The sequence below is a fragment of the Lathyrus oleraceus genome, chromosome 1, assembly GCF_024323335.1.
Source record: "Lathyrus oleraceus cultivar Zhongwan6 chromosome 1, CAAS_Psat_ZW6_1.0, whole genome shotgun sequence".
NCBI lineage: Eukaryota > Viridiplantae > Streptophyta > Magnoliopsida > Fabales > Fabaceae > Lathyrus > Lathyrus oleraceus.
In genome coordinates this window covers 93,454,485-93,481,283 of record NC_066579.1, presented here as the reverse complement: position 1 = coordinate 93,481,283, position 26,799 = coordinate 93,454,485, and the positions used below count along the sequence as shown (strand labels likewise).

At 36.7% G+C, this 26,799-nt stretch overlaps 2 protein-coding genes across 3 annotated transcripts; both read right to left on the bottom strand.

The window, feature by feature from the left end:
- Positions 1 to 1,554: 1,554 nt before the first annotated feature.
- On the bottom strand, positions 1,555 to 12,370 carry LOC127118505 (cycloartenol synthase). Of its 2 annotated transcripts, XM_051048722.1 has the most exons (19): positions 12,148 to 12,370; positions 11,863 to 12,073; positions 11,565 to 11,750; positions 11,359 to 11,448; positions 11,098 to 11,292; positions 10,931 to 11,015; positions 9,797 to 9,963; positions 8,970 to 9,158; positions 8,534 to 8,647; positions 8,220 to 8,342; positions 8,018 to 8,140; positions 7,848 to 7,946; positions 6,860 to 6,916; positions 6,293 to 6,339; positions 6,048 to 6,191; positions 5,727 to 5,904; positions 3,688 to 3,768; positions 2,189 to 2,272; positions 1,555 to 2,101 (listed from the first exon to the last, which is right to left on the bottom strand). In XM_051048722.1, exons 2-19 carry the CDS (start codon positions 12,058 to 12,060, stop codon positions 1,991 to 1,993), a joined length of 2,271 nt encoding a protein of 756 aa, XP_050904679.1. In that variant the 5' UTR covers positions 12,061 to 12,073; positions 12,148 to 12,370; the 3' UTR covers positions 1,555 to 1,990. The 2 variants fall into 2 exon arrangements, with proteins under 2 accessions (XP_050904679.1, XP_050904671.1); XM_051048714.1 differs by having other exon boundaries at positions 11,863 to 12,369.
- A 13,320-nt stretch (positions 12,371 to 25,690) lies between these two features.
- LOC127093289 (uncharacterized) lies at positions 25,691 to 26,461 on the bottom strand. The gene has a single exon (XM_051032203.1). It carries the CDS (start codon positions 26,459 to 26,461, stop codon positions 25,691 to 25,693), a length of 771 nt encoding a protein of 256 aa, XP_050888160.1.
- Between the last annotated feature and the right edge of the window lie 338 nt (positions 26,462 to 26,799).

The window sequence follows — 26,799 nt, the reverse complement described above, 5'->3', positions numbered from 1 at the left end:
AAATTGTTGTGAACAAGTCTTTTGACTAAAGCAACCACTATTACATTATGATTTAAATCTTGGTTGCAATTCAATTAAGTGCGATTAATCTCACTAAGAATTCAATTTTACGTTCACACATTAATCATATTAGATTATGAGGATTTAACTTGTCACCCCTCAGTTATACCTCACACCCTCACACATTTCTTTAATTCCAAAACTACCCCTGGTCAAAATTTCATGGAAATCTCTGAACTAAATTTATGGTAAGTGTTTTGTACCGAGAATTTTATAATTTCCAGTATATGTGATACGTTATCAAGATTTTTGCAATTTGCCATACCAGATCAAAAAATTTAATAATAAAATTGCTGCTACTTGTAGGCTCCCTAACCTCTGCATCAACAACAACAATAGCAGTAGGCTCGACCTCAGGAATGGAATCACATCCGTCTCACCACCACAAATGGGTCAGTAACAACCTACACATCCTCATGAGCCGACTCAGCAACCTGAATATCCTCAGTATGAACAGACTCAACAACATGTACATCTGCGAGATGCTCAACAATAATAGCTTGGCCTTTGGTGGTACGTGGTCCGTGAAACTGACCAGCCATTTGTTTCCGTCGAGAATCAGTCGGAACTGGTCTCCCTGTCTGTTCAGCCTCCTCCTCAGCTACCCTAACACAGGTCATAGTTGCGCCACTATTAGTGGTCATGCCTGCGATGGTGTTGTCCCTTCCTTTGATGCTCGATGAAGGGAAAAAAAATTGAACTAACTACCAAAAAAATTCAAAGTTTTAGAAAAAATTGAATTTCTTTTGGGAATTTCAAGATTTTCGGTAATATTTGTAAATTTTCGATAGAATGTTGAAATTTTCAATATATATCTTATAAATATACCGGGAATTATAAAATCCACGGTACAAATATATTAGAAATTTCTGAATTTGAAAAACTCATACAATTTATGATATTTTATCGGAAATTCCAATATGCCGGTAAAAACACATGATAAACAAAAAAAAAAAAAATCACCTTTTAAAAGTTTCCGATACACTTGTGATTTACGATATCGCCTTGGTGGGTTCACATTTTGCATAAATGATTTTAAAGTTGTATAAGAGATAATATGATAAATATAATTGGGAGTGACAATGAAATTACACACCATTTTCTAATGGATAATGTTGAAAAGGGTGGTGTGAAAAAACACAATTTATGAGGATATAAATTCAAATTATAGATGATTGATTTCATAATCCCTACTTTTTTTAATAAAAATAAATTATAGCAATCCTTTTTTAGGAATTAAACACTTAACTTTTAATAAATTATAAACTAACAATAGTTATACTTTTTATTACAATTTACCTTTTTTTTAAATAACTACAAATTCTATAACTTATTCCATGCAATCGTGTACACCGCACATAAAATTGAAGATAAACGATAAATTTAAGTAAAGTAGAAAGAAACATATAAAAAAATATTAGTTTAAACGATACTTCAACTAACAAAAGAACATTATAAGCCAATTTGAAAACATTGCGAGGCAATAAGAAAATATTAGTTCCAATCACATCAATATATGTATCTAATATGGTATAAAGCTTATTCGCTATCAAAGGGGCGGTTTGTTCTGTTCTGTGATACAGAGTTGGTCTTATAAACGACTCACGGAACTACTCATAAAAATATCTAGTGTTCAATGATATAATAGTCCCAAATTAACTTTATTTTTTCTTACGTTCTTCTTACATATACCAACCACGTTAAAATCTCTTCCCAATTGGAATGAACTCAAACTATTTGAACATGACTAAAAACGCACAACCGTGCTCCTTGTGCTACAAAAAGGGCAACACAACAAATTCCTGTAAATTTAGTTTCACTAGGTTTAGCAGGATGCCAAACTCATAAGCTATAAACCTTTTCAAGAATAAAACCGTGGAGCCTAATAAAAGGTCGAAATAATTTGAATGGTGGCCTAAATAAAGCGATATTAGCAGGCCTGCAATACACGGCGGTATTCTCCCAACGCCCATATGGGGAATATGCATCTGTATGCAGCATAAGTGATCATGCAATTCTTGTTGAAGACTCCCATTATTTCCTGAAATGATAAAATAGTAACATGATTTAAAATACATGCATTCGTAAAGAGGGAGTAAAAGCAGAGTTATATGGTCTTCAACAATACCTCTTGCGGAAAGTCACCATTCTCCAATTGGGAATTTATCAAGCATACAGCTGCACGGTGCAGTGGTGTTGGATCTCTCTTTGCCTGTTTCATTTTATCGAAATGGATATCATTTTTATTCTTCTTCAACAGAATTATGATTAGATGTACGGGTGTAATCAAATGCAATGTGTTGGCTAAGTATTCAATCATTTGGGAAAACGACTAATCATTTGAAAGGTATAGAAACCCAGAATGTAGTGGCAAACAGCAAAGCACTCGTCGTCATTCATGGTGGCAAGCTCGACAGAAAAGTAAAAATGCCTTTGATTATCATATACTAAGTTACTATCATGAATTAACCAACACTTGTATCATGTTCGAAGTTTAAAGATAGACGATTCACCTCTAATCTCCCCGAATTATTTAGCCTATAGACTTTTGGTCTCTCTATATCTATAAATATTTTACTATCATGTATCTGGTCAACCCTCTGCACAATTGTTTTATTGATTTTTCTCAAAACATGCCCAAATCACCTAAGACGAGACTCTACCAACTTTTACAATAGGAGCCAGTGTTATCGAATATCAGCCATGGCGGCACCATGAGGGATACAATAGTGATCTTTGGGCTGGCCACAATGGACTGCCATCTGTCATCAACAACAATGATAGGTGCTACCCTAGTTTTCTCTCAAATGATTGTATTCCTAATCCAAAATGTCTTGCGTAATATTCTTCTCTATGCCAAGCTTACTTGTTAGCTTTTTGCTGCTCAATATTCATACTATTACAAGTCTTATGGCTGAGAAGAAGTTTGAGTTGTATTTCTCTACCGCTAACTATACCCAAACATGGCTCCATCTCATTAACCCTACTATTGTCGTCTAGCTGACATCTCCTATCTCCGCAACATTTTGTCCGGTAAGTTCAAGGTACTCTAAAAATGATATTTGTGGTATTATAGGCCAGAACTTTTCTAATTATTCTTAAATCAATAAAAGTCATGCCGATCCCACTTAGATCTCTCCACCAGTCCTCGTATCACATATATAGCTTCCATTGTTGATCTACTGGCCAAATAGATTTATGTGATGTTGATCTACTGGCCAAATAGATTAATGTGATGTTGCTCTCCTCTTAATCTAGGTTCAATCTACCAAAGTTCCACAGGTGACTCATGACATGAGTTTCATTCATCAATAGTTTCATCCAACAAATTATTATCAGTCACACCTCTCATAAAGGATTTGAAATCTGTAAAACTAAATAGCATCCTAAAACAAATGAAAAATGTTGGAAATATTAGTACAATTAATCATATCACTAATACCAATTTATTTAGCCAGAAACATCGGCACATCTAAGCTATTTCATTAAGTCGCAGAATGGTCCTTTGATTTAACCAGACTGTCAATATGACTAACTATCCTTAAAAAATAAAAAATGCTTTTGTGCAACAATAAACTAAATCAATATAGGGGCAGCACTACAAAAGTCGCAAAGTTTGCTTTATACCTGTTCAGCCTCAATGAGAGCCAGCATAGCCCACCCAGTGTTTACTACATGGGACCTGTTGCCTTCCAAATTTGAATACACCTGAACAGAGACATTGCTAAATAAATGACTGAAGATAGCATTTACATAGTCAAATGTAATCAGATATTCTAACTCAAGTGTTATTTTAAAGATTTGGTGCAAAAGTACATTTCCTAGAACCAATTTCCTAAATACTCTTGGGTGTAGAGTGCTCGTTTAAATCAAACTGATATTCTATCAAAACAGTATAATTAATTAATCATTAAAAAGATAACAAAATACTAAATGAACTAAAATTCTAGACAAATAATTAGATGCATAATCTTAAAATATATACCTTTCTTAAACTAGGTGTCTTATCAAAAGTAAAATTCCTAAATGAAAGATATCAATGTCCTACACCACATAACTATCAACATACTCATCATCCATTAAGTAGGATATATAATGGTGGCAACCATGCGGGACAAAGGGAGTAGAAGAGTACAAAGAGGGATCGATTGTGATTATTTTAAGAAAAGAGAAACCAGAAGCTGACAAAAATTTAGAAGCCTTAAGCAATAACTTCCCAATTCTGTGAGACTAAATATATTTAACCCAACTATGAAATTCAACTGCATAGGTATGAATGTCACTGGTTGACATCTGTCTTCATGCCAAACATTCACTTGATGCAAAACTAGAAACAGTGGAGATACAATGCTGTTGCTCAAGAAGAATCTTGACTTTCTAATTCTCCACTTATAGATGACTCCCAAAGGGAGTGCCAAGCAAGGCAAATTCAAATGTGGACACTTTATGGGATACACACAGATATGTTAAAATCTCTACTGCAACATATCCACATATCCAATACACTGATGTGTCAAAGGAGTATCCAATTTTTTCTTATTTAAAAAAAAAATCCGAAACGTCGCGATACGGCGTCGACACGCCGCCGACACATACCCGAGACGGGGAGACCCCATGAATAAGGCTAGTTTATCTCATGACTCTCATTTTTCCCGTGCATGAATCAAACTTTCCCCTGCTCAATTACTTCTCTCAATTTTAGTTACTTTTTTTCTCTGTCTCTCTCTCCTATGTAATTTTTAATGCACCCATTTAATATTCTCTCACTTACCATTTTTCAAGATTGGTTTCTTTTTCGCATAATTTCTTTACGAACTATCAGTTGCTGCAAATTCAATTTCACATGTTAGTGGGTTACTTATTAATATTATCAATTTTCAAGATTGTGACCCATCAACTAAGAGTGCATATATTACTGAGTGCATATATGATTGTTAAGAGTATCACATCGTACAATCGCACAATCAACATGGCCTGAACATATGCTTATAAGTTTGACAATCACCACCTTACAAGCTGTTTTAGTAGCCATGAGTTAGGCCCAAGACAAATTCTAAGTTGTCAGAATATTATAAGATATTTATACAACAACAAAGCCTTATTCCATTAGGGGGGGTCGATTACATGGATCAACTCTCATCATAATGTTCTATCCAAGACCATGCTTCTATCCAAATCATTAATCTCAAGATTTTTCTTAATAACTTCTCTTGTAGAAGTACCCATGCTTCAGAGCTAAAAATAATATCCCACACCAGACCACTTTTGAACAAAAGGTTAGTAGACAATTTAGAGAAACTCACTTAAACGTATAGTATCTTAAATGTATCGTATCCTACTTTTTCAATGAGTGACAAATTGCAATATCAGATATGTATCGTATTCGACACCCATTTCGTGCTTCATTAAGTCTTCCTATTCTTACTTGTGCATACAATAGATTCTTGATTTAAATCCATTTTATATTTTGCATTCGTCTTTACACCCATATGCTTCAAATCATTGCAACTATGCTTGCATGTCCGAGAGGCCATGAGAACATACAAGTCCCAAGGTATTAATTTTTTAGAAAAAAACTTCGGTTAAAATAGATCAACAAACAGTTGCTTATTTATAGCTTCTGCGATATAAAAGGGTGATATTGACATTCGGAACGGAAATTTGACCTTGTTTTGACATGACAGATAACTTTCTGCCCAACCACCAGATGGGAGCTGCTTAGACAGCAGAAACTCACAAGCTTTACGGATGCTTAAACAATTACTGAAATTCTTTCCAGCAGCAATCAGCCCTTTTATCCCAAACCAAGTGCCATATGTAAAGCAAACTCCCCAAGAACCATACCTGTTAAGCAGTTTGAGTAGTTAGTGGTCAACTAAACCAAGTTCAATTCCAATCCGAAATTGAAACTGACAAAAATATGCTTTACACATAACATTAATAGAAATTATTATTAGAAAAGTGGTTTCCCAAAAGGGGGAGCAAACCATGAACCATCTGAAGCTTGAATTTTTTCAATAAAGGCAACAGCTTTTTCTATACAACATTGTATTTCTTCTCGACGATGCCCGGGATATAGTTTCCCAAATGTTGCTAAAGCTTGAATTGCTGCTGAGGTACATTCCACGTAACTATAGAGCAAAGAATAAGGAAATACAAAAACTTGAAATGTTGGAGTGGATGAATGGAAGAGGTTAAACAACTGATATTCAACAAGTACTTGATAGCTTACGGATAATCAATAACAATGTCACCAAATGTTTCAGCAGGATTGATTATCTGACAATAGGGAAGGCATTACCAACATCAATATTGTGTATTAATGAATTAAGTTTAATACAAAAACACCTTGACAATTATCAGGATCAATAAGAACCCTAGTCTGAAATGTAATGAAACCATAAAAGATTCGTTCTTAAATAGTGATTCAACATGTAGCCACTTTTGTAGCATCAATCCAAAACTCGTGCTTGACAAACTGACAAATGAATGAATAAAAGTAGTTGTGGTCTAATCAAAGTTAGTTCATTTCCACATTTTAATGATAATTGATTTGTATATAAATAGATTATAGCCAAACTTCAAGTGAAATCAAAGGAAGGTAGATTATACTTGAAACTTATCTACGAGGTAAGACATTTCATGACATATAAAGGGAGCTCAAGGAGCATTGCTTTTAAAAACAAAGTATATATTTTGTTCTTTCTAAAACATGTGCCCTATGCCATCACATGCTTCACATTTCAAATCAGATAAACTAAAACAAATGAAAACAGGCCTATTAATGAGAGAAGGCTACCTCCAACCAGGTATAAGATCGTGTGAGCTCATATGTTGCAAGGCCACCATTTTCATTCTGCAATGATTGGAAAAGACAAATACATTTTACACATAAACTTAGTATTATGCAAATCAAATTGATAATCATCTCAAGTTGCAGTTAAAATCAATTAACTTTTTTATAAGAATTAACACTATACTTTTAATATTTTATAGGAAAAATTGTTCCTGCAGTCCTTTAACTTATTTTATCGTTCTGGATTAGTCTTTCATGTTTTTTTCTCAAGTAGGTTCTTTAACTATGTGAATGCCAGACTCTTTTTTTTTCAATTGTTTCTCCATTAAAAAAAGCTTATGTGGCTGTAGTTGTGCTCGCGTATCTGTTAGAATTGCTTATGCGGAGACATATACTTGTTTGGTCATTTTTTAAATTAATTTTTCATTTAAAAGAAAGAAGCAAAAGACATGAAACCTCCTTAACAGAAAATCAAGGTTCTTCAAAAAGCCTGGAAATTCCATCCATCAGAATATTAAAGGAAGCGTCTAGTGATTTTAGCGATGAGAAAGATGAAGGCGGTGATAAAAAGAAGGCTGAGGTTCCACCATAAGGAAACTGTTCGGGTAAAAAGGATTCAAATGACAATGAGGGGAGGCCTTTAAAAAATAGAGGTGGGTGCATTCTTGGTCTTTTCTATTCAAAGATACTGCAAACAAAGAAAAAGCTGAATCATTTTATGCTTTTTCCTGTGGTTGAACAGAGTAGCTTGGTTTGTTATATAAAAAAAAGAGTTGTTTGGTTTGTTCTATAATGACAAATATCTAGTTTAAAGGTTGAGATATACCCGCAAACGTTTTTCTGGATTTACAAATTCGTATTTATAGGTTTCTTGAAGAACACTAATTCATGATAAGTACGGAGGGAACCAATAGCATAAGTAATCACCGTGATTTATTTCCTAGGTCAAGCATTCAGATAATATGATTTGAATCATGAGGAATCTAGCTACCTGTAATGAGAGAATAACATTTACAGCATCATATAATCTCTTTGAGTCCAATGGTTCACCAACAATCTCAGGTGCAATTTTAGATAGCAATAGAACAGCCTGAAAAATGAAAATTGAAGTTAAAATAAAATAAAGAATCAAATAAGTCTAGTTTTTTCAGAAATAATTACTTTCAGTCCTTCTGCCGTGCAGTCAGATATTGGCCATCCATGGTCTGCAGTTGAAAAAGGCCAAGCACCTTTTGAAATGTGACGGTACCATTTACTAAGATCCCCCGGACAATCTTCCGAAACCTTTTAAGAAAGAGAAGAGGAGATTCTGGTCAACACAGGCAAACTGATGCAACTTTTAATGATAAATAAAAGCAATTACCTGTGAATTCTTAATGAATGCATGAGCCTTTTTTAGAGTTGGACCAAATTCGTCAATTAGGTTAGTTGAAATAATTGCTTGTGCAGCAAATGCAGTATCCCATAGTTGACTTCCATTGTAGCCCTGCAAACAGAAGTGGTTATGCATAAATTTGTAATATTAATTTATTTTATTAGACTTTAACTTAGAAAAGCTTGATTATGCTGTGACACTGGTTCCACATAATCATAACAAGACAACAGTTATGTTCAATTAAATAAAAAAATCACTAGATAACTCCAGCAAAGGGAACATAAGTTGACTTGTATGTTGACCTGCATTTTCATGCCATCTTCAGCAACCCATAGATAATCATAGATCCTGGGAAGATGCAACTTGAAAGCCTCTGAATTTGGATCTTCTACCCAGCAGCAAAGCATATTTAACACCTAATAATAAACATTGGGAATAACAATAACTAATCAGTATTAGTATTTCTTAGCATCCTAATGGTTTGGCTGGAAACATAAAAAATATAAGTGAAACATCATGTAAGGGAAGCTCAAACATCCAAATAAAAAGTACAATTAATACAGTAAAAGTAAATAAAGGAGGCCAAGTAAATAAATGGTCAGCACTCAATGAAGGAAAACTAGCAACCATTGAACAGTAATGTTAATTTTCTCATTCTCCTTCTCAAAGAGTGAAAAGTAATAGACAATGAATAGTTGAAGGGACTTCCATAGAAGCTTGCCCCCTCTCAAGAATTACCTTATTTACAGGACCTATGCAAATATAACGAGTGTTCTCATCTTCATAATGTATATGCTCAATTGCAGTCTTGATAGCCTTTTCTCTCAACTTTTTGCCAGGCCAATTCATGAAAACAGGCTCAACAAACTTGTGTAGAGTTGCCCAAAGAATATCTTGCACAAGCGGATGAGGATAATATAAGTCTTCCTGCACAAAAACAAAGGTAATTCTTTTGTAACTCTTACTTAACTCTAGCTCAACTAAATAGATACTTGAATAGTAAAGAAATTTAATGCCAAGTCCAATTTGTTAGAGGTGTGAAATTATTCACGGGTCTTCACTTAATAGCTCAAGCTTTTGAAGAGTTAGTCCATGACATTGAATCAAAGCCCAAATGAACAAGTGATCAACGCTTTAATCATGAATGCCCCAATTATTCTAAATAAATGTCATTATTAAGTGTATGTACTGTCCGACTTGCAAGCTTAAAGGGCTCTTCATAAGAGAGCGAATTAGAGATATATAAAATCATTTGTGAGTGTTTTCACTAAAAGCTTAAGCTTTAGGGCAAGTTGGTCAATAACACTAGATATAATTGTTTAGAGTGATGGATGGTTACAGAGGGAGCAACTTTGTACCAAGGATAAGACTGACATTGCAATGAAATAGAAATCTTAGTAATGAGTTGGTTGTGCAGTAGCAAAACAAAGTAATGTATGAGAATGTGGTAATAGCAACAACATTCAGGTTCAGCCTATTCTAGTTGTCCCTCATAAATTATAAAATCCAGGTGAAACTATATATATTTAAGGTTTTCATTGGACCAGTTAAGCAGTTTCACTAACCTTTGCACACAAATTGCGAGCCTGGTTCCAGTCTATATCATGGTATGGAACGGTAAAAAGCTCTTTTCTCAAAGATAATACTGTTGGTGTGATTGGACCAACAAACCTCTTGCCATACAAGTAGGACATTGGCAAATAGACCATCCGGCAGTGACACCACATCCTTCCTGTAATGCGTAAAATGTCATTTATTTGCTGTTGTAAGTAAAGAATGAAAGGTATAGCAACCAATGTTTAAGACGAATAAAGACAACCAATTTAACAGTAAATTAGTTTATATGAATATCAAGTAAAATCATATGCTATATATGAAGTCACAAACATACGATGCACTCTTTCAAAAAAATGTATATAATACTCTTATGAAGACAGAATTTCTTGTTTCCCTACAAAATAAAATTACACATCAAATGATAAAAGGTTCCCTCAATGATTGAATAACAAAAAATTATTTTGCATCTTAGTTTGGTTTGGTACATAGAGCAAACAGTGGTGGTATAATTTCCTGCCAAGGCACAAAAGTTAATTTAATAAATCCTTGCAGTTTGCACACATTTAAGTAAGCCACCTTGATAGGCCTAAAATCGACATAATCTTTCATCACCAACGCACTTGAGTTTCTTTATTAAGTTGACAGAACTTTATCACCGTCCTTATTCCATAAAAGAATCATTCTTTTAAACATGCCTGATTTGGGAGGGAAATGTTTCAAACAATGATGCATAAGCTGATCTTGTTGATCAGAACACTTACCCAATTGTAGAAATATTAACAAGAAAGTAGAAGCACCCAAATGTAAAGGATGGAAGTTTCTTTTGAACAGAATAAATAATTAAAAAAATTGCAATAAAAAAAGTTCTTGAAAAAAAATAATTTATAGCTCAAGAAACAACTCTAAATGATCTGACAAATTTTATAAACCCCCTGGATCTCTTATTTTACCCAACCTTGTAAGAACAACTTTTGTTGCTAGCGGTGCAGTATGTATGACTCATTTACCATTATTAACCACTGAAGTGGCTAGTATTTCGAACTCTAGAAAAAAATTTTTACCAAAAGATTCCTTCTATTTAGTAAATGTACTGTAACTAGATATATTCTCTCTAAGCAAGTTGAAATGGAAGGAGCAAGAACCTGGATGAACAGGAAGCGCGTATGGAAGGAGCCATATTTCAGGAGGCATGGGATTATTTCCAGACCACTCAAACACTCCAAGTACCTACCAACAATGAGATTAGAAATAAATAAACATAACACCATATCTATTAATAAAACCATCAAAGTAAGGCTATGATCTTAACTGATAGCCACATTTTCCCCCAGGATGTTATATAAGTAGCACCACCATGCTCAAGAATCCAATCACGCCCCCTCTCCATATCCCCTTCTCCATCATTAGGTCCCTCCCCTAGCAATCTTAGAGTAACATAACACAAGACAGAGCCAAACATTGTGCTTGGACCTTCAATATGCAAACCCCACCCACCATCCTTGTTCTGCAATTACATTTAACTAGTTAGAAGAACGGTAGATTAGTGTGAGAGATAGAGTGAACCTCTTACCTGATGATTATAAAGGTAACGACGCATTTCCTTTCTATGCTCGTCTGTTAAGACTGCATTCAAAGCCCCGGTGACAGACAGAGTAATAACCTGTTTAATCATAGAGCTCTTGTCATTATCAATGAAAAGTGAAAACAAAAACTATATGAAAACACCCAAATTTTGAAGGCAATTGTTGTGATAGGAGAGGATTGTAAAAATATTACCAATCCAGGCATAAGAAACATGGGACCTCCATAATCTCCTGGCCAGTGTCCATCATGACTCTGGATAGTTGAATAGAAATTCAATCCCCTTCTTAATGTCGTTGCAACAGCCTCTTCCGTTACATCCTCGACATCTTTGACTTTCACTTTAGGTAAAACTTCGTTCATAGGGTTCTCTTTCGCAAACTACATTGTTTTAAACCGGAAAAAAAAAACCACCAAACTTAGAAATCCCTAGTAAAACACTCAACATGAACGGAATTGAAGAACTGAAAGTAAGGAAATGAAATATGAAAACCTGAAGGCGCATAAGTAGATCATCACTGTGTTTGTGAGTGAAGCGATTATCGTGGAAATTGCGGCGAGCGGTTTCGATATCGTCGAGATCTTGTGGCGATCCGGAATGAGGATCGAACTCCCATACCTGTCTTCCGACGTGGTTGTTCAATGTCCGAAGCCATGGAGTACCTCCTTCCGCAACCTTGAGCTTCCACATTTTTCTAAACAAACTGTATTGCGGTGGGGGTTCAATGAAAAATGAGGATTAAATAAAGTGAGGATTAATCATGAGGAGTAACAAAACCTGTGTGTATGTGTGTAGCGTGATTTGGAATGGAGAAGTAGATTTAGTTGTTATATGAGAGGAGAGTTGAGTTGAGGGAGTGTGTGGATTGAGCAGTGCCAGATGGAATGGTGCGTTCATTCATTACACATATGGGGACGGACAGACGGAGCTCGCCAAGTGCCTAGCTGGCTCAAAAACATTCACATTTATTACGGATCAAAATACTCGTGACATGTCAGGACTCAGGAGTCAGGATTCATGGTAAATATATTTTCTGAAAAAGATAATTCAGTTTTATGACATTAGCATAAAGTACACCTCTAAAAGTACAACCTAAGAAAACTAAACTATTTATAGAAAATTTATATCCAAAAAAACAATTAAAAAACTAATGGTTATACTAACTTGTCTTTTAAGGATACAAATTAAAGTTAAGAAAATTGAAAGTATAATAGACAGAAATACTAGATATAAATCTGAATTTAAATCGGGACATCTCACTTATTTTCTTAAAAATAAATTTAAATTATTTGAACTTAAAAGTAAATTCAATATTTTTTTCTATTCCAATAATATTAAGTTTAATGTTTTTGATATAATAAATTATATTTCTTATTTGATATTTGTTGTGTGATATCCTAAAATTTCTTCTATTCCAAATGAGTATAATGGATTTGTTTTTGGTGTGTCAGCTGCAAAGCGCTTCTACGACTGCCTCCCCAGCCGTTGCAAAGACTGAGCGAGAACGGTAAGGGGCGGAATGTCGTTACGCGGGGATGCGATTAGCCAAGCTGGGGCAAACAAAGTCGTCCGGCCCCCTACCGGATTAGGAATGCGAAGGCCTTTCCTTCGAAAGGAGACCGGGGAAATAAAGAGTTATGCTATTGACCGACCCTTTCGTAGTGACTTCGAATCAATAGTCCTGTCCTTTTTTATCATTTTGTTTGAGGCGGGCCAAATAGAGAATGAAATGCAGAAATACGGGAAGAGTTCCAAACCGGTTTAAGGGTTGCTCGCCGGCAAAGACGGTGAGAAGGGTGGTCGAATTTTTTTTGGATTTCGATTTTGTCTCATTAGTGAGGGGAATACACTAAGAGGCAAGTGCTCGAAAAATCTAAGACGTCCTAGCAAGATGTGAGACAATTAATCTTAAAGATAAAAGGAGAGGACTTTTAGCACTTAAAGTTAAGTGTTCAGTAGGAATGACAATTGTACCCATTTTTAGTGAATATTTGCAAAAATTACTCATAATAGGTAGGATAAAGACCCTCAAAATGGGTACATGCATGTGAATAGACAATTACCCATTAAAACTGTAACACCCACATATAATATAAGCCTAGAATACACATTATACATAGTGTAAAACTGGTACTGAAATACATAAGCACCTAGCAGCACAGTGTACATATACAAATACATGCCCAAAATAAATACAACATGGCACAAAATATACACAAAAGTGCCCAAAACAAAACTACTAATCTAGATCATTAGACAATGATCTCAAAAGTATCTACACAGCGGAAAGAAAAGCCGTCAGTCATCAGGTAAGCAAGACATCACTCTATCTTGCCCTTACCCTTCTCCTGCTCAAAACCACCTGAAAAATAATCAACAACATGGGGTGAGATAATAATCTCAGTGGGTTCCCTATCTTATGGGTCCACTCGGCTCTACAAGGTTTTCTAATCAATATTCAACTCATATCCAACTCAAGTCAACAAGGGAACGAAGACTTGGACGATGGGGAAACTAACTCGCAACGTATGGCAACATGCATCTGAGTTCTCATAACTCAACCACGATCATTATTCAGATCACGACGCATCAATTCTCGAACGGACTTACATCTAAGCCAGGCCCGGTTCATGCATGCTCGTATGATTCGACTTTCGCGGCGGATATCGGGTCCTCTATGAGGCTTAATCCCCAGTTCAAGCGACTGTCACCCGTATGGGACTCTAACCCACCTAGGTGTCCACCTTTCCCCCATGTCTGCATGGTTGGGGCTCAAACCCAATTGAGGTTCGAATCATCGGTCTCACATCTCAATGTTTACTCATCTAAGCATACCAAATAGAGATGTGCATCGTCACAAAAAATACACATTTTGAATACATGATCGGTTTCACAATTCATCGGTTCCATGAACCATAACAAAATCCATCAATCACAAGTGACTTCATTCACCACAATACACAATTAATAACATGGCATATTTCATACAATGTGTCTCATTCTCAATCAAGGCAACGATTCGTACACAACCTCCACATAAGCGTCGTACGGATGAATATCGTCATTCAATGTTATCTAAGTCATAAACCTCACTCATGACCTAATACCAATCCTAGGTTAACTTATTATATTCATCATGTAATTCTCACCATTAACATGTATTCAACATAAGCATAGCATCATAATTGATTAATGGTTGGAAGAATGCATTTAAAAATACTTAAGAAATGAATTTTGAAGTTTTTAACTTAAGTCAATCGATTGGTTGGGGAAGCCCAATCGATCGGTTTCTCTCACATTTCTGTTTTTCAAAGTTTGTTGAGTGTCAATCGATTGGTCCTGCTAAAATTTTCCACTGTTCATATACAACAAGTTTGTGTAATCGATTGTAATGCAGTTTCAATCGATTGGTCCTGTAAAAATCTCATTTTTTCTGCAAAACAAAGGGTTGTCAATCGATTGATGACAGAGACCAATCGATTTGTCCACTCACATTTTCACATTCCACTTCACAGACACCATTTTCCTCTATTATACCATTTCTAACAAAATACCCCTTCTTATTCCAACAAAACCCATCATGCTACATGTTCTTATACACATATAAATCAAGGATTCCAAGGTCATAATCACAACCAATCATTTTATCATAACCATAACAAATCATGTTATCACAATAATCACAAATAACATATCAAGCACATGTTCATAAAACAACAACATCAAGAGAAGTATTCATCACATAGGATGGATTGTTCACGATTTATCTATGATTCTACAACCCTAATCTTCTAGAAATCTAGGGGTTCTAACTAAAATCCACCTCAAGAAATTAAAGAGGAGAAGTTGGGGAAGATGATATGAGGATGAACATGATGGTGTTGGTTCCAAACTCTTGATCTTTCCAAGCTTCCCTTCTTCTTCTTCTTCTTCACTAGCCTTGTTTTTCTCTTCTTCTATCTTTCCCTTTCTCTCTACTTATCCTTTTTGATGCATTGAGAAATGAAGTGGCTTATGGTAGGTAGTATGAGATACAAACATGTGGTGGTGAGTGGGTCAAAGGTCATGAACAAGTGGCCATGATTAATATATGTGGTTAGTAAGTGATTACAGGTAGTAACAAATATCTCAAGCAGCACCATACCTGTAATATTTGTTCTACCATAGCTATTGACCCATTATTAGTGTTACCAAAATGTCCCAATTAATAAAAGGTCAGTCCCAATTAATATTAATTAAGTCAACCTGAACTCACTACTTACTCTATTTATCTCAATAGGCAACTTTTAGAGCACATAGGAACTTAGTCGGTCTCAATTAATAGGAATTTAGGTATTTAAGGAAATATGGGGTATTACATCCTCCCCCCCTTAAATAAAAATTCGTCCTCGAATTTAAATATTACTTGAAAGAGATGAGGATAAGCTTCTCGCATTTCTGACTCCAGTTCCCAGGTAGCATCGCCCAGATGTGATTCATCCCATTGAAACTTAACAAGAGGAATCTCCTTATTCCTTAATACCTTAACTTCTCTTCCTGCAATGCAACTTGGTAGAGGTTCGAAAGTCAGATCTGCTTCTACTTCTATTGAATCTGGAAGAATAGGCTGAAGAGAATCTGGAATGAACTTCCGGAGTTGAGATACATGAAAAACATCATGCATTTTTGATAGAGAAGGTGATAAAGATAATTTGTAGGCTACTTTTCCAATCCTCTTTATAATCTAGTATGGCCCTATGTATCTCGGACTTAGCCTCCATGACTTAAACGGTCCTTTCAGTCTCAACCTCGGAGTCACCTTCAAAAATACATGGTCACCTTCATCAAATTCCAATGGTCTTCTCCTGTGGTCCGCATAGCTCTTTTGGCGATCTTGCGCTTTCTTCATCTTGTCACGAACCATCCTTATCCTTTCCGTAGCCTCTTGAATAATCTCTGGTCCTAAGATCCTTACTTCACCAACTTCCGTCCAACATAAAGGTGTTTTACATTTTCGTCCATACAAGGCTTCATAAGGAGCCATCGCAATACTTGCATGATAACTATTGTTATATGCGAATTCAATCAATGGTAAAAGCTCCTTTCAATTTCCTCCATTTTCAAGTACACAAGCTCTTAACCTATCTTCTAGTGTTTGTATCGTCCGTTCAGTCTGACCATCCATCTGAGGATGATTAGAAGTACTCAAACACAATCTCGATCCCATAGCTTGTTGGAATGATTTCCAAAACCTCGAAGTAAACTTTGGGTCATTATCGGACACAATGCTAGTTGGAACACCATGCAACCTAACAATTTCTGAAATAAACAACCGTGCAAGATGACTTGCCTTGTAAGTAGTCTTCACGGCCAAGAAGTGCGCGGACTTAGTCAACTGATCCACAATCACCCAAATTGAATCATAACCACCTTGGGTCCGAGGTAACCCTACTGCAAAATCCATTGAAATACTATCCCATTTCCAAACTGGAATCTCTAAGGGTCGTAACAAATCACAGGGCTTCTGATGTTCAATCTTTACCTGCTGGCATACAATGCATTCCGACACATACTCTATAATATCCCTTTTCATTCCAGGCCACCAATAGTTCTTCTTCAAGTCTTGATACATCTTCTATGAACCTAGATGTATAGTAAACTCCCCTTTGAGAGCTTCCTCCAAAACTTTTCTTTTCAGCTCGGCATCATTCGGAACACAAACCCTTTGATTAAACAGAATGACTTTATCCGGTGACTGAGTGAAACCTGGTTGAATTGACATCTCTTGTAGATTTTCATTTATCATTTGTCCTTGTCGGATCTATTCTCTTAGGTTAGAAGTAACATTTAAATTTCCCATTACCACACCATCCTGTGTCCAACTAAACTGAAGATTAAGATCTCAGAACTTTTCCAACAATGCGTATTCTAACATCATCAACTCAACTTTATGTATCTCTTTTCGACTTAAGGCATCTGCAACCTTATTCCTTTCCCTGGGTGGTACTTACGCTCAAAATCAAAATCCTTCAAATACTCCCTCCATCTCCTCTATCTCATGTTTAACTCTTTCTGGTCAAATAAGTATTTCAAACTCTTGTGATCACTAAACATCTCAAAATGCACTCCATACAAGTAATGTCGCCAAACTTTTAATGCAAAGACAACAAAAGCCAGTTCAAGATCGTGAGTCAGGTAGTTCTCTTCATGAGGTTTCAACTGACGAGAGGCATATGCTACAATCTGACCACTCTGCATTAACACCCATCCCAATCCTTTCTTAAAGGTATCACAAAATACTTCATAAGATTTACTAGGATCGGGGATGACTAAGACAAGAGCAGTTGTTAGCTTCTCCTTCAAGCTCATAAAACTCTTCTCACACTTCGAATCCCATTTGAAAGAAATCTTCTTTCGGGTAAGTCTAGTCATTGGTAAAGCTATCTGTGGAAATCCCTTTATAAACCTTCGATAGTAACCTGCCAAACCTAAGAAACTTCTGACTTCGGAAGCATTTTTCCGTCTTTCCCAATTAATAACTGCTTCAACTTTAGATGGATCCACTGATACTCCTGTTGGAGAATTGCCATCCAAGGCGCAGCGGAATTTAAAAATTTCTCCATTTAGTGATCCTTACGAATGGGCATGATAAGTGATAGAATCGTTACCTCTTGTGGCGATTCAAACCTTTGGTGCAGATCTCTGATAATTATCAAAACCTTTGATACAGATCCACGGGGCGATCACGAACGTTGAACGATGACAACGTCTCTACTCAGTCCACATGAACGGATTCCTTCAATCGCAGTGCTAGCTGTTTGTGAATGAAGGATTTGAGTGAGAGAAAGAGAGATACGAAATTCCAACTCTTCAGTTGTGTTGTATTCCCATACAAAGCTTCTGCACAAGAGCTCTATTTATAGAACCACTTGTGTGGGCTTCAAGCCAAAAAGCCCACTTAAGTGCATTTTGGCCTATATCTCATAATATGCCAAAATCACTTAAGTACTTGGTACCTTACCATATTTCGTATTCTACTTAAGTACACCGTACCTTACGATGTTCCTTAATTATTCTATCTCTCATCAATCCGTCCTTTGTGTGTGACCCTATAGGTTTTTGCAGCGTTGGCAATTATATTAAATCACACATTTAACATAATAAACAGTGAGCGGTATCTAGCAACACATCACTGCTATCCAAGTCACGAAAATGTCATGTGATCTGACAAAACCTCCTGTGATAATAATTATATGTATAATTACCCCTTTGCCCTTATGTCTATATTGAACACAAGGTATAGACCGTGTCACCCTTGTCCAGTTCAATATTGGGCCCATAGACATTTATCCTGTTACGCAGGATTGGCAAATTCCATCTAGGACACTCATGTCCCTCAGCATGCTTCGTGGAGTACCCATCAACTGTCTTTATGGTCATCCAGTTACGGATAACGTTGGATCAGTAATAAAGCACTCAACTCTACATCTAGGATCCATAGTGGTTTCAGGTCGAAGAGTGGTATACACTATTATCACCATGAGAATAACTTATGACACTTTGCATAACTTTCTATATAGTATTCTCATAGCGGGTCAATCCGGTATAAATATTACTCCTAATATTCATACCTATGTTTAAGACTTGATAACTCTTTATCCATGATCCATGAGATGTGATCATCAGTCTACAAACATAATAGTCTTAATGCTTTAATGTTATCCCACTTCACATTAAAGCTCGACTACGGATACTTTAAGAACAGTGCCCTTATGTTTAATGTGTTCTCATGATTAAGTCACACTTAATACATTAAACGGACTATCTATTCTAGGGACTTTATTAATCAACCATAATAAAGAAAATTCCTTTTATTATTAATAAATAATTCGATACAAGTACCAAAAATATTGGCCTCTAGGGCTTACACCAACAATCTCCCACTAGCACTAGAGCCAATCAGACATACCCCGTATGCCCATTGATCTAGTATGGCCATCATGCTTCTGCTGCGCAAGAGGCTTTGTTAGTGGGTCAGCTATATTGTCAAGTGTAGGTACTTTACATATTTTCACACAACGCCTAAGTATGTGTTTGGATCGTTGGTGAGATCTAGGCTCCTTAGCTTGTGCGATAACACCATTGTTATCATAATAGAGACCAATGGGATCCACAATGCTAGGGACTATGCCAAGTTTATTGATCCAAACAGCTTCCTTTGCTGCACTTAAGGCAGCAATATACTCGACCTCAATTGTAGAATCAGCAACTGCATCTTGCGTTGAACTCTTCAAGCTCACAGTGCCACCATTTAAGCAAAACACATAACCAGATTGGAATCATTCATTTTAAAGCGTCTCAACACTTTGTCTATGTACTCTGACTTAGGCCAAGCATTTCATGATCTATCTCTATAGATTCTGATAGGCTGCTTCACCCAGGTCCTTCATAGAAAAGCATTTCCCCAACCAAGACTTTACTTGTTGCAGGGTAGGGATATCGATTCCAATGAGTAATATGTCATCTACATATAATACCAGGAATACGATCATGCTCCCACTAACCTTCTTGTAGACACAAGTCTCATCTTCGTTCTTGATGAATCCATACAGTTTTATTGTTTCATCAAGGCGGAGATTCCATGAGTAGGTCACAGGCTCATCTTGATCCATGAGTAATACATCACCTTGATCAGATATCCATATATCTCAGGTAGGTGACGTATCCTGCCTGACCTACGTTGGTCTTGTTCTACTTGAGCAGGTTGCTCTTACACAACTACTTGTGTTTCCTGCTCTAATTCCTCCATAGGTGTATCGATACTTTGTGATTCTTGAATTTCTTCAAGTTCTACTTTCCTCCCACTGATTCCTTTGGAAATAAAATCCCTTTCTAGGAAAACTCAAGTTCGAGCGACAAACACTTTGCCCTCAGAAGGATTGTAGAAATAATATCCTCTTGTTTCTTTAGGATACCCCATAAATAAGCATTTGTCAGATTTGGGCTCAAGCTTAGTTGAAATTTGTCGTTTCACATAAACTTCGCAACCCCAAATCTTCATGTAAGACATATGTGGTCTCTTACCACTCCATATCTCATATGGTGTCTTTTCAACCTTTTGGATGGAACACGGTTAAGTGTGTAAGCTAATGTCAATGGTGTATGTCCTCAAAAGGAGTTTGGAAGATTGGTGTGACTCATCATGGATCGGACCATGTCCAACAGGGTTCGATTTCTTCTCTCAGATACACCCTTCTATTGGGATGTTCCAGGAGGAGTAAGTTGGGATAGGATCCCACACTCTTTCAGATGGTCATCAAACTCTAGGATTAAATACTCATCATTTCGATCTGATCGAAGAGTTTTAATATTCTTACCTAGTTGGTTTTAACTCGTTAGGTTTCACCCTTTTGTATTAATGTTATTAATAGGCATTTCAAGATCAAGGACATATAGTCCATTGATCATTTGTGCAGTAGCATAGAATATATCATTCAAATAAATTGAGCAACAATTGTTCTTTATTATAAATGAAAAACCAAACTTGTCCAAACAAGAAATGGAAATAATATTCCTGCTAATTGCAGGTACATAATAACAGTTCTCTAACTGAATTATTAAACCACTAGGTAAAGTCAATACAAAAGTTCCTACGGCTAAAGCAACAACCTTTGCTCCATAGCCAACTCGTAGGTCGACTTCACCTTTTGCCAAATCTCTACTCCTTTTTAGTTCCTGCACATTTGTACAAATGTGAGAACCGCATCCAGTATCTAATACTCATGATGTAGAAGTAGATAAATTAATAACAAAAATACCTGAAGTTGAAGTCTCTACTCCATTCTTCTTATCTTCCAGGTACTTTGGGCAGTTCCTCTTCCAGTGTCCGGTCTTACCGCAATGGAAGCAGGTGCCTTCTTTTGCTATGCCTCCACTAGGCTTCAAAGCAGCAGTGGGTATGGGATTGGCAACTTCCTTGCCCTTCCCCTTATCACTATGCTTAGTGGGCCTTTTGTTCTGTCTCTTTCCATTTCCGATCATCAGAATGGACTTCCCTTTTGACTTCAGATTCTGCTCGGCAGTTCTTAACATGGCGAGCAGTTCAGGAAGAGATTTGTCCATATCAATCATATTGAAATTTAGGACAAATTGACTGAAACTATCTGGCAACGATTGCAAGATCAAATCAGTTGCAAGTTCCTTTTCGAGGGGAAAACCCAATCTCTCAAGGTTTTCCACATACCCAATCATCTTGAGTACATGGGGACCTACAGGGGCTCCCTCAGCTAACTTGCTTTGAAAAAGGGATTTTGAAACTTCAAACCTCTCATGCCTTGCTTGCTCTTGATAGAGCAACTTCAGGTGTTCGATCATATCGAACGCTGACATGTTCTCATGTTGCTTTTGCAATTCTGAGTTCATGGTAGCCAGCATGAGACAAGCAGTTTCATTGGCATCATCGACATGCTTCTTATAAGCATCTCTTTCTGCCTTAGGTGCAAAACTAGGAGGTTCCTCTTCAGGAACAGGTGTCTCCAAGACATACAACTTTTTATCATGTTTGAGGACAATCCTCAGGTTTCGGTGCCAATCCAGAAAATTTGTCCCAGACAATTTTTCCTTATCAAGGATTGATCGCAGGATATTGTTAAAGGTGTTTGTTGTCATGGTAATCTACATAAGGATTAATGAAAATATAAGTATCATTGACATATTCAATTAGGCCTTTAATTAAACATGCTCCCACTATTTTATTCAAAACAGATGACCCTCATCATTTGATTCGGAAAATCCCGTTGGAAGATTTTCTAGTGGGTCGAGATCCATATTTCACTTCGTTCTAAGTCCGCGTAGGCGGATTACACAAAACTAGGTTATTTTAGGTAAGAACTCCTTCCAATTGTATCTCATACAACTCTTGAAAATTTCAGTTGGGTGAATAACTCCTTATTCCAATCCATCATATGGATCATTCCCAACTCTTGCTTCTAAACATATATATAATCTTATTATAATTTGTTTAGTTAAGTTTGACCCATTGTTTTAACAGTTGGATATTACAATTATCCCATCGCACCTTACTAATATAGAACATGCACCTCGCGTAGGCGAAACCTACATTATTCGATACTAGTCTTGATGAGTGTTAAAACTTGGAAAGCTTAAAACTTAATATTTAGTTTTGAGGGAATTGCAATTTTCTGATCTCACCGGCTTGTTTATCATATAAATCGTCTCTCACATGCATCAGCATACATTCACATGCATCAACATACATACAAACAAAATGAAACAGTTATGGCCCCTAGCGCAATTGTTCTCCCAAGCCAATGAGAGAACCTAAGCTAACCTACAACGATCTAAGCTTCTCCAAGCAAGATCTTCAAGGTTGTCCTCCTTTGGCACTGACTTCTTTGCTTTCTTCATATCATTACATTACATGAAAGAAACTCGTTTTACATACGAGGGAGTGAGATGAGAAAAGAAGTTACATTTGGGAGATTGAGAGAGAGGCACGACACGCAGGTCGTATTTTAAAAACCCAAAACAAAACAAAGGAAAACTAAGGCCATAACCGATCACCACAAGGCAATAATAAACACTTTATTATTATTATTAATTCCTTTAATTAATTAAAATCAAATTAAATTTCTACGACCGATCATCACATTTTAATGAACAATTCATTTAAATCGATGTCGCTTTTCGTATCAACACTTGACACTTTTAAAGCACTGAGTTAGCCGAATGGGTGAAAAATTCCTTGCGTTAACCGGTTAACCATATGCGTTAACCGGTTAACACTGTTTTGAAATCTGAAAAATTGTTTTCTGCCTTGCGTTAACCGGTTAACCAAATGCGTTAACCGGTTAACACTGTTTGAAAATGTCTTGGAAAACTGTTTTCCGCCTTGCGTTAACCAGTTAACCATATGCGTTAACCGGTTAACACTGTTAAAAAATCTCAAAAATTTTATTTCGCATTCCGTTAACCGGTTAACCATACGCGTTAACCGGTCAACACTGTTCCAAAAAGTGTTTAGGAAGCACAACTCTTGTGCGTTCAAACCCCAATCGCATAACTCTCTGACAACACAACCCTTGTGCCGTCACTAACCCTACTGCACCAATTTCAGACCGTCAAACACGTCTCGATTGTTAATTCAGTATGATTGATCAACACGTCATTGCTTCACCATACTAATGTCGGATCAAGAAGCAAACGACTATTGATCGCTCAAAGGAAAACAACCATCGAGGTTTTTGAATGAACGAAACAAGAACATTATATCATATATAATGTATTTTGCATCAGGGTTACATATATCACATATATGTAACTTGATCGATCTCAATTTAACCTTTGATTCATTCTGTTTTAATCATATTATTACATAACAAAAACAGATATCAGATTCATGGTTTCGTAAGTGGCTCTGATACCACTGTTGGAGAATTGCCATCCAAGGCGCAGCGGAATTTAAAAATTTCTCCATTTAGTGATCCTTACGAATGGGCATGATAAGTGATAGAATCGTTACCTCTTGTGGCGATTCAAACCTTTGGTGCAGATCTCTGATAATTATCAAAACCTTTGATACAGATCCACGGGGCGATCACGAACGTTGAACGATGACAACATCTCTACTCAGTCCACACGAACGGATTCCTTCAATCGCAGTGCTAGCTGTTTGTGAATGAAGGCTTTGAGTGAGAGAAAGAGAGATACGAAATTCCAACTCTTCAGTTGTGTTGTATTCCCATACAAAGCTTCTGCACAAGAGCTCTATTTATAGAACCACTTGTGTGGGCTTCAAGCCAAAAAGCCCACTTAAGTGCATTTTGGCTTATATCTCATAATATGCCAAAATCACTTAAGTACTTGGTACCTTACCATATTTCGTATTCTACTTAAGTACATCGTACCTTACGATGTTCCTTAATTATTCTATCTCTCATCAATCCGTCCTTTGTGTGTGACCCTATAGGTTTTCGCGGCGTTGGCAATTATATTAAATTACACATTTAACATAATAAACAGTGAGCGGTATCTAGCAACACATCACTGCTATCCAAGTCACGAAAATGTCATGTGATCTGACAAAACCTCCTGTGATAATAATTATGTGTATAATTACCTCTTTGCCCTTATGTCTATATTGAACACAAGGTATAGACCGTGTCACCCTTGTCCAGTTCAATATTGGGCCCATAGACATTTATCCTGTTACGCAGGATTGACAAATTCCATCTAGGACACTCATGTCCCTCAGCATGCTTCGTGGAGTACCCATCAACTGTCTTTATGGTCATCCAGTTACGGATAACGTTGGATCAGTAATAAAGCACTCAACTCTACATCTAGGATCCATAGTGGTTTCAGGTCGAAGAGTGGTATACACTATTATCACCATGAGAATAACTTATGACACTTTGCATAACTTTCTATATAGTATTCTCATAGCGGGTCAATCCGGTATAAATATTACTCCTAATATTCATACCTATGTTTAAGACTTGATAACTCTTTATCCATGATCCATGAGATGTGATCATCAGTCTACAAACATAATAGTCTTAATGCTTTAATGTTATCCCACTTCACATTAAAGCTCTACTACGGATACTTTAAGAACAATGCCCTTATGTTTAATGTGTTCTCATGATTAAGTCACACTTAATACATTAAACGGACTATCTATTCTAGGGACTTTATTAATCAACCATAATAAAGAAAATGCCTTTTATTATTAATAAATAATTCGATACAAGTACCAAAAATATTGGCCTCTAGGGCTTACACCAACAACTCCTCCTTGTGATATTACATGACCAAGAAACTTCACTTCGTTCATCCAAAATTCACACTTACTTAACTTGGCAAAAAGTTGTTTCTCTTGCAGTACAGTTAGAACAATCCTTAGGTGGTCTCCGTGCTCTTGAGGAGTACGAGAATAAATAAGAATGTCATCAATAAAGATCACCACGAACTGGTCCAAGTAAGGTTGAAATATCCGATTCATATAGTCCATGAAAACAACTGGGGAATTTGTTACACCAAACGGCATTACAAGAAACTCATAATGGCCATATCGGGTTCTAAATACGGTCTTTGGTACATCCGAACTCTTAACTCTTATTTGATGATAGCCCGATCGTAAATCAATCTTCAAAAACATACAGGCTCCTTTCAACTGATCTAACAAATCGTCTATCCTTGGCAGAGGATACTTGTTCTTAATGGTGACTTTATTCAACTGGCAATAATCAACGCATAATCGCATACTACCGTCCTTCTTCTTTACTAATAATACTGAAGCTCCCCACGGTGAGACACTAGGTCAGATGAAATGCTTGGTTAACAACTCTTCCAATTGATTCTTCAACTCTCTCAACTCGAGTGGCGCCCTGCGATACAGAGAAATAGAGATTGGAGTCGTCCCAGGTATCAAATCAATAGAGAATTCCACTTCCCTTTCAGGAGGAAGAGAGGTGACATCCTCAGGAAAAACTTCTGGAAATTCACAAACAATAGGGATTTGGGTAACACTCAGATTATCGCTAGATTCCTTGGTAAGAACCAAGAGAGCTGACTTTTCATTCTCAAATAAGAAATTAACCATGCCAATCGTACCTTCCAAGATAGTAGTCAGGACATCCTTTGGAGTAGCTTCACTAGATGGAATGATAATCAACTTCTCTTCACATCCAATAAACACCGAATTGGCGGAAATCCAATCTATCCCCAAAACCACATCAACCTTCTTAAGTGGTAAACAAATAAGATCAATCCAGAAAATTCTACCATTCACCGAGAGCGAACAATTTTCACAAATCAACGATGTCTCAACCACATCATCCACGGCGGTAGTAACCACCATAGGAGGAGACAAGGGAATTGCTTGCAAGCCAAGACGCTTCAAGCACTGAATTGATATAAAAGAGTGTGTCGGCCCACAATCAAACAATACAAAACAAGGATGATTATTGACGAGACAAGTACCAACAATTAAGGCACTGTTTCTTTTAGCCTCCTTTGTGCCCAACATATAAACCTGATCGATACTCTTTCCCTGCATCTGGGCCTTATTCTGAGGACATTCCCTAGACATGTGTCCCTCCCTCTAACAAGTAAAACACCTAATTCCACTTCTAGCACATCTTCCAGAATGAGACTTCCTACATATTTGACATTTCAGAGGATGGTTAGATTTTGCAAGTTGCACCTACCTTCTTTTGAAGGGTCGAGGTCCAGGCCTAAACTGATGACTTGGTCCTCCCTGGTTCATCTGGCCAACTCCATACTAATCAACCTCTTCTTAAACCCTTCTCAAATTATTCTCAGTCACACTACATTGTCTTTGCACCCCTACATAGGCTGGGAACGCTCTTTCCATGTTAGGTGTCCCCCCATAAGCCTCATTTAACCCACCATGAAACCCAGGAGGAT

Bases quoted from the DNA above. Each gene is read 5' to 3' on its own strand.
- LOC127118505 (XM_051048722.1), bottom strand. From the start codon at position 12,060: ATGTGGAAGCTCAAGGTTGCGGAAGGAGGTACTCCATGGCTTCGGACA. The intron at 11,751-11,862 runs GTTTTCATATTT...AAAACAATGTAG, and splicing joins ATCTACTTATGCGCCTTCAG to TTTGCGAAAGAGAACCCTAT. The intron at 8,343-8,533 runs GTCAACATACAA...TTCTGTTTGCAG, and splicing joins AAGATGGCATGAAAATGCAG to GGCTACAATGGAAGTCAACT.
- LOC127093289 (XM_051032203.1), bottom strand. From the start codon at position 26,461: ATGTCTAGGGAATGTCCTCAGAATAAGGCCCAGATGCAGGGAAAGAGT.